Source organism: Archocentrus centrarchus, chromosome 5 (assembly GCF_007364275.1).
Source record: "Archocentrus centrarchus isolate MPI-CPG fArcCen1 chromosome 5, fArcCen1, whole genome shotgun sequence".
Taxonomy (NCBI): domain Eukaryota; kingdom Metazoa; phylum Chordata; class Actinopteri; order Cichliformes; family Cichlidae; genus Archocentrus; species Archocentrus centrarchus.
The window spans coordinates 12,217,094-12,226,067 of NC_044350.1; the positions used below are offsets into that span (position 1 = coordinate 12,217,094).

An 8,974-nucleotide genomic window follows, 5' to 3' on the forward strand; every position below is an offset into this window, starting at 1 on the left:
CACACACACACACACACACACACACACACACACACACACACAGGAACAAAAAGTCTGTGTACCATATTTCCTGACTGTAATATTCAGTGCATTCTCAATTAAAAAAGACAACACAAAGAATCAGAGAATCAGTAAAAGACAGATGTTTATTTTATCACTCTCACTGACAAGCAACTAGTTTCTTTTCAGAATATGAGTATTTTGTTCTTTTTCCTTTCTCTCTCTCTCTCTTTTTTTTTTTTTTTTTTTACTATTTGGGCTCCGTCTGCATAGAGGAGGTTGGAACAACAATATAAATGCAAAGCACTACAAGCATGCCCACACACACAAACACATATACACACAGGGGAGTTTGACAGGGCAGCATTATGCACCAGTAGAATAACAATCATCAGTCAATTAGGCCATGACATAGTCTCTTGACGGTGACACCGGCAGTCCCAGTGGAATACATCAGTGACTTCACACAGCAATATACACATACAAATGACAAACTGTCACTTGTTATTAACCCCTGGAACGCCAGGAGCAGTTCCTGCTTAAACCACATTTTTGGAGTATTTTCAGAACATATAATATTTGTACTGTTTTTTTGCAACCTATTTAAGACAACTTAAATAACAAAAAGATGCAAGATTTAGACTGGTCTTTAGGTCAGAGTTGTTTTATTTAAATTTTTTTTTTCTGGATCATCTTTAGCAGTAAAGAAGCTGCAGCAAGTATTATATTAAAATTTACTTGTGTGGGTTAATTTTCCAAAAATCGGATTCGAGATTAGAGGTTTAGAAACATCATTTAGAACATGGTCTAAGGTTAGTTTGGATTAAAGCTCAAACGAGACTCAAAATCTGTCATTCGTGAACCTAACTGCGGCTTCATGAGGCCCGCTGTGTGCACAACAGCAGCAACACGTCAAATCCCATTTGCCACTTAATGTTTAGACTGCAGCTGCTTAGCTGATGCAGTCATCCACTTAGCATTTACAACATGCTTTAGGGTGACAGAACAAATACTGGATCGTGTTCACTCTCAAGTACACCGCAGCAGATCTTATACTGACTCGTTAATAGAAAAACTTTTGCTATGTTGAAGTTGGTTACATCTGTAAACCCATGTGTTTCATGTAATAACATACCACTTTACTATTTTATTATTATCCTGGCCATTTACACTTGTCTAATACTGTCTTGTAACTGCTGTCAGAAGCTGCAGGGAAGCTTCATTGATGCACTGATGAATGGCGATTGCACGGCACCTCCGCACCCACACACCTGAGCCTGGCATGGACACAATAGACACACATCGGGCACTTGGGGCTCCTGCCACCTGGCACACTGGCCATATATACACAGCAGATGGCTCGCGTTGGCCTCTGATGCAGGGTGCAGCTGAGGAATCCTAACCTGCGTTTGTGTGTTAGTGTGTGTGTGCAGTACCAAAAACAGACACTTACAATAGGCATTGGATTATCGAGTGCGACCCTCTCTTCTTCTCTCATCTCCCCAGACCACCTATTGAGACGCTGAATATGTTTGCAAGTGTGTGTGTGTGTGTGTGTGTGTGTGTGTGTGTGTGTGTGTGTGTGTGTGTGCGTCATGGTTAATGCCCGTTTATTGTCACTGCTCAACAGTGCCTGAACGCACAGAAGTGGCTGCGAGAATCGCTCACTTTTATCGCTGTACATGTGTTGGCTAAACAAACCAGAGTAGCTTTGTTACAATGCGTCTTCAGACAGAGCGGCATAAAAAGTAGGGAGGAGAGGGGAGAGAATAAGGTCCACTATGTAAACTAGAATAAAGCTGACAAATGAACAAAGACACACAGGGACCAATGGCAAGCTGAGCCAAGCAGCCAGACATAATGAAACCGTCACAGAGAATCGAGGCTTTTAATCCTAAATATTAAGTGCAGCGGATGGCCGGTCAACAGTTGTGTCCTTGACCGCAGCAGTGTCCAGATGACCGCTGGAATTAGTTAATCAGAGGGTATTCTCCTGTCTTCATCACTTCCTTCACTCTTCTACCTCAGGTTTCCTCCTGCATCTCCTTCCTGTTTCTGTATCTCTAATGTCTACGTCCCATCAAACCATGACTCATTAGTAAAAGCTTCCCCTGCGAGTGAGCGTGCATGCGAGTGTGAGCGTGGCCACAGAGCACAGAGGGACTTCATTAGTGCTTAAAACATGTTGTTTATGCCGCTGTCTTGTTGCTCTGGAAGACCGTGAACATTATAGTTGGTTAAAAAATAGACTGCGTGCAGATACAACAAATTATCAAAGCAATTCGAGTCTACTGAACGAAGAGGTGAACAAAGAGTTATTTAAGGTAAAGCAGGATTACTTAAACCACAGAAATCTTCCAGGATATTAATGGAGATCCATTTGGCACGCATTGGCTGGTTGTTTTTAAAATCACTGCAGCAGTCACTGACATATTTGGCTTTTTTTTTTTAATTCTGCCAATCCTACCTTCCCTTTTCTCTTAAAATGCACCTGAAATACACACAAGCAAACTGTCTCCTTGAGGCAAATTCATCCACCCAACCAATACTCTCCTTATTTCTGCCCTTCTTTCCCTTCAACGCCCTCAGGCAGAGCTATATAAACAACATTCAGCACTAATGCTCTCCTGAGGAAGGTGTAAGAACAGGAACATACTCAGTAATTCCTTCATGGCCTGCACGCACTCCCACCAAGCTGTCAAACTTTAAAAAACACTTGTTTTGAAACAGACGACGCTTTTACTGAAAAGATAATGACACAAATAAAAATCAGTTACAGAAACACTGATGCACAGAATCGGAGGACCCAACAATCTGTTATCACACACTATTAATTCAGTTGCTCTTTTCCCATTTTTTTTCTTCATCTGTCTCTTTATGGCTGCTGTCTATGTGTGAATGTGTGTGTGCGTGCGTGTTTGTGTGTGTGTGTGCTCGAATGTCAGGTTTTAGATATTGTTCCTTCATATCAAACTGAATCCTTTCCAAGACCAGATTATTTTAGTTGTTTTCCGGTTTGACTGAAACACGAGGCAGCCAAAAGAACCGCGGGCTCCTTGGCTCTGCTGTTGCACACGTACACGCAACATGCCGCCGCGCCCGCGCACACACATGAAAACGACTTATCTTGAAACCTGCTGCAGCAGTTGCTTCCCCAGGTGACGCTCCGAACACACATATATACCTCAGTCAGAGTGCATAACACCACACAAGAAAAGACATGTGAGAGCAGCTAAATAAATAAAGGGACTGTTGCCGAGCTAAGTGAATGGGTGTCACTTTGACAAATGCGCAGCACTGAATCTTAGTCGACATTGTATTGTTTGCTGTCTCATGCTCTCTCATAAACACAAACATACACGTGCACACGCAAACCCATGCCAACACAAGTGTGTGTATTATTATGCATGCTGTGAGTGACAAACACGCAAACACTGCGTGCATACACAAAATCGTATTAAAAGTGCACAAACACACAGGCTGATTATACATTCATAATATTGAATGGATGACAGGTCTTGAGCAGTGTGGAGAGAAATGGGGTGAATTCTAATGAGATACCATTTACCCCAAGAGCTCTGTCCTCCATAGACTGGATGCACACGCATACACACACGCAAAGGAACAAGTACTGAGATGGAACGCAACGCCGTTACGCAGAAAGAATCATAATTGCGGAAAATTGTACATATATCTAACATGCAATCACAAAAGGTCAGCTATATCAGTTTAATCAGGCAGAGATTTGTCCATTTCTTACATGACTGCACGTCATACAAAAATGGTACGACTGCTGCATAAGTGCGAAGACACAAAGCCCAACTTGTCTGCACACAAACCACAATAAAGAAATTTAGCCAAAGAAAAGAAACAATAATTTCATCAAGAAATACACTTTAGGTTTTTTTTTCCCCCTCAATGCATCCATCACCACTTTTTCCCTGTTCAAAGCTCTATCTATCCACCACAGCCCTGCACAGCTGACCTGAACAGAAAAGCCATTCACCAGTCATAGCTGCTGGATTGATTGAAGGTGAGCTCTTAAAAGTGCGTACGTGGTATTGGGACAAAGCAGTTACATTTTATGTCTGACGTGACAAACATGACAATCGATGAAAGAGTGGCCACAGACTTACTTTAAATTGCTTGTTAAATGAACAGGTTTTAAAGAGACACTTGGATGTCCTGCTGAAAATAGCCACTAGCGAGAAAAGTGATGTTGACTGCATTTAGTATAATATAAAAGATTTTTTTTTTAAAAAAGCATCAGCCAAGTGCCTCGTGTAAATCTACAACAATTAAGCCACAATCACCACTGGACAAAAAGCTAGTCACCATTTAACAGCAAAAATATTTGCCAGCAAGTTGCATCCTTTTTACTGGATGTTAAATAAATGACAAACATCAAAATGACTTTTTGGCTTACACACAATTCCCCCTCAACTTCATATTTCATTCAGTTCAAATAAAAAGGAAAAAAACCCAACACAGAAACACACACACACAATCATTCCTACCTTCTTCAGTTTGCCATTGCGTGTGCCAACAAACGCCACAGTGTTGCCACGGTAGTCATACGCCGCCACCGAAGTCATGCCATCATCCTTGTCAATGAAGAGAGGAATACCCTCAATGGTGCTGGTTCCCCCCAGAGGCTGGTTGAAGTCCTGGCCACAGAAGTTATCGTCGATCTGCAGCGGCTAGAGGAAGGAGGGAAAGGCCCGACAAGATGAGAAATGACCAAAAAAAAAAATGCAAGCATTCAAAATTCTGTTCGGATTTAAAGCATACTGTTCAGTAGTTAAGAAATACAAATTTCAGTTGTGATGTTTGGGATGCTGGTGTGAGTGCTTTTCTGTTTGACATCAGAATGCTCTGGATTTATTGTGCATTAAGGTGTCTGCACATCCGACTGGTGGTTACTACAAGAAATGCATAAGTATCATATTTAAAAACACACCTAAAAAGATTCAGTTTATAGATCGATATAAGGACACATTCAAAAATGCCACAAAGTATATTTTATTTTGTGCACATTTTTCTGATTCAATACAACTACAGTCTAAGCCCTCTTTGGTTTTTGAAACCATGTGGTTTAGGACTAGGTAAGCAACAAGTGAAGCACACCATCCCGAGAACCTCGAGAAAGCTTAGAAACACTTCTTGAAAGCAGCGAAGCCGTCTAAAAGGCGACTTGCTGCATGTTTCCATATTCAATGAGAATGCCCAACATATTTGATCGTCTAACATCGTAAGTATGCTATTCAACTAGCGGCTATTCACACACACACACACACACTGCGGCCTTTAAAGCACAATCCCACCATGCAAAACCTTTTTTTATTCCAAAGTGTTCGGTCACGGTGGTGACACGGCAGTAATGATGGTGACTATGTGACAATATCTGGAACATTCCAGTGCCACGAGGGGTCTATTACCCCAGGCAATCCACTGACCCGTATGATGCGTTAACCAGTCATGACATAGAAACACAGTCAGGGTGCAAGCTATGAAGTCGGGTTAAAATGCCACAGCCAGTGACTGCTTTATTTAACTCACACATTTTGCACATATTAATCAGGTATCATTGTGGTTTGATTAAAGCTCAAATTATTAGTACATTCATCTGAAGGATAGCCCCTTTAATGACAGTTCTTTCTAGTTTCCCGGGATAGAAAGATTTCCCATTTTCCCCATTTCATCCCTGTCAATATATTTCCATCTTTTTTTCCTCCACTTCTAACCAGATCAAAAAAAAAAAAAGAAAAAACAACCACTTCAACTCTGGGGAACTGTTGTTGCTATCCTTTCTACAAATGGAAGTAGGAGCCTACTAGCCCACAGCTTGATAATAACAAGAGTGTTCCAGAGAACACGTGTCACCTGCTCAAAGGCTGGTCAGAAAGTATATTCGTATATTTGAAAGTGATTAAGTGTTGAGATCAGCAGTTAACATTTACATAGATAATAGATTTTTATTGTTGTTAATTGTTGTTGAACGGGTACTGCGTAGAACTGTCTATATTTTATACATGAAGTTCATTTCATTCACTATTGATAAAGATATCTGACAGGAAATACAGAGATCAGGCAGCTGAGAGATGAATGAAGGATGGAAAGATTGATGACAGGGATTGAACCAGTATAAGAGGAGGTAGGGTTATGGTTCTTGTGCTCTGCAGCTGTCCTCTTCAATATGTATTTATCCTCCAAGTTTGAAGTCAATATGTTCCACCGAAGCGTGACATACCGAAGCGTGACAGATGGATAGACAGACAAGACAGACGGAGGCTGGAAAATTGATCCCTAGGTGTTTCCCTGCCTCTTGGCAGGTGACACAACAAAAACTTGGCCTTTAACTTGACCTTCAGATTAGGGTCATCAATTTTCGAACTTGTCCGAGATTTTTAGTAGATGCATCTACGGTGTGAATTTGAATCTATCCAAGGTCGAAGTAGGGGTGTGCAATATCGTCTATGATAATATTTTAATTGCCGTGTTAACGACGTGCGAGCTGACATTATTGAGTATGCTACTGACTGGGAAAAAGGCAACAATTAAAACGCCTCAACTACACGCATTCACTACTTCATGCTTTACTACAGGCTGGTGCACAAGCGCATTGAGAGTGGCCATACTGTGTGCTAGCACTGTTGCCTAAACAACACACCTAAAGCTGCAAATGAGTGAACACACTGCGCCAGGGTTAGAAATTCAGACTTCGCCAGCCTCGCAGTCTACCGCCATAGATTTAATTCCTAGATGAGAATCATCTTCATTCGTGTGGAGGTGGTTTGGATTTGAAAAGACCGGCATTGCTCAAAAGACGGCAGGTTGCAGACTTTGTAGCCATTGCTGTTAAATCAACTAATCAGCTCAACAACTAACCTGTTCCATCATCTCCAAACAAACCACCGCACAGAGCCTGAGGAATATGAAAAGCTTCAGGAGCCCGCTGTCCAAGACAAACCTAAATCAGCTAAGGTGTCTGGCTTTACCCCAACTAGCCGGATAAAGAGGAAGATGATGGATGTTAATATCCTTTAAGTCTTATATTTTACTAGCTTGGACTTCTTTTACAAAGACATTTTTAAATAATGCAAAATATTGTTTATTATCATTATCGACAAAATTACAGAAAATATCAAGATATTTTTTGGCAGTATCGCACAACCCTAATTTGAAGTCAATCCGAAACTGAATGATACTGCGATGGAAAGACAGACATACGGAGGATGGAAAAATGATCCCTAAGTGTCTCCCAGTCTCTCAGCAGGCAACACACACACACACCCACAGAAAAAAAAAAAAATTCATGTTTTGCTATGAGTACAGTTGTCACGATACTAGAATTTCAAACTACCCAGGAAAATACATTTTTGACACCTTAGTTACTGCAAAAATCGCTAGTCTGAGGTAGTCCTGTGCTTCAGGTGACTTGGCACCATATTTTCGTTGCTGATTAAATAAAGCTGGTGAGGTAGGCTGACAGTGTGCAGGTGCTGGGAGACTTTTCTCAGCTTCACTTTGAAACTTTAAGAGAAGCATAACACAAATAACTGTTAACCTGTTTAAAAAAAAAAAACTATTAAAGTTGTCTATTAAAGTTGCACAGGGACAGAAATCATAACATTTGCTCCCACATTAATGCTATTTTATTATTAGCCACAGCCACTTGCCACTACTGTAATAATAACAGATGGCTAATGTTATTATAATAGTTAAACAGTAATCCGTGTGCTGGCCCGGGTAACATTTATGATAACTGTTTATAACTTCCATGTTTTTGGAACAGGAGCTACTGAAATTCCTCTTGAACGTGCTGCTCAGTGTTGTGAACATCAAATACTTCAGCTGCTAGTGAGGGAACGGCTGTGCGCCTGCCCGTCTGCAGCAGTGATGTGTGAAGTTGTGTGTCGACTGGAGGAGGCGAAAACAGCACCGTTTCCATCGATACTGTTGTAAATGTGTATCTAATCTGATAGTAATTTTTAGTATCGATTACCATCTGGGTATCAATTTTTTTTTTTTTGACAACCCTATTCAGAAGAAGTCCACTTAAGATGCTGGTTTTCCAATACTGTTATTAACAGAGAACAAATGTTTTTTGACTGTCAGACACGAGGTTTGTGCGTCAGCCTGTTAACCAGAGCTGACAAACACGTGTATGAGTAGGTGTATCCACACACATGCAAACACATACATACACACAGGGAGTGTGTAAATGGCGGTGTAATCCATAGTCTTATCACTACATCATCTGATTGATCCGCGCAGGAGAAAAGATAACACCCACTCCCTCACACCCTCTCCCTCCTGATCTGCTTAAATTGCCTGCAGCTCAGCACGAGTCAATAAAACGTTATTCTGCCTTTTTCTACCCTCTCACTCTTTTTCTGTCTCCTTCCAGCCACTACAGTAACTTAGCAAACATCAATAACCCCTCCCTGTCCTTTTCTACTCCTCTCTTCATCCACCCCTCTCTCTCCATCTCTCGCAAAGTCACCAACTCCACCCCTCTGTCCATCACAAACATCTGTGCACTTAGACCAAGTCCTCCATGAGGTGGTAGGGCTATCAACTCGAGACAACAAAGTGCTTGCCCCTTCTTACTCCCTTTTTTCTCTGCACTAACATGTCACAGGGTAGAAGGAAACAAATAAAGAAGCCAGTTTAATGGAGGTTTCTGTGTGTATGGCAGTGTGCATTCAAGGAAGTGAGAGCCAGAAGTAAACGCAACCATTACCTGACACAACTTTCAGTAACCACTAATAGTCAGAAGGCACTTTCATCCCTCAGAACAAAGGCGACTGACAGACAACACACACACATAAGCACTAATAAACCCATGCACACGCACACACAATAAATTGACACGCATTCAACCTAAGCATCCAGTTACTTTTCTGCACACAAACAGATGTGGCTACAAGCAACAAAACACTTCCCCATCACCATCATATGACAAAAACTA

At 41.3% G+C, this 8,974-nt stretch overlaps 1 protein-coding gene across 1 annotated transcript in view; it reads right to left on the reverse strand.

Moving 5' to 3' along the window:
- The window catches only part of plxna1b (plexin A1b), a 188,250-nt gene that overhangs the window by 126,381 nt on the left and 52,895 nt on the right, over positions 1–8,974 (reverse strand). The window contains exon 3 of the mRNA XM_030728514.1: positions 4,518–4,700. Within this exon, the coding sequence (XP_030584374.1) occupies positions 4,518–4,700 (183 nt within the window). The remainder of the gene's footprint in view (positions 1–4,517; positions 4,701–8,974) is intronic.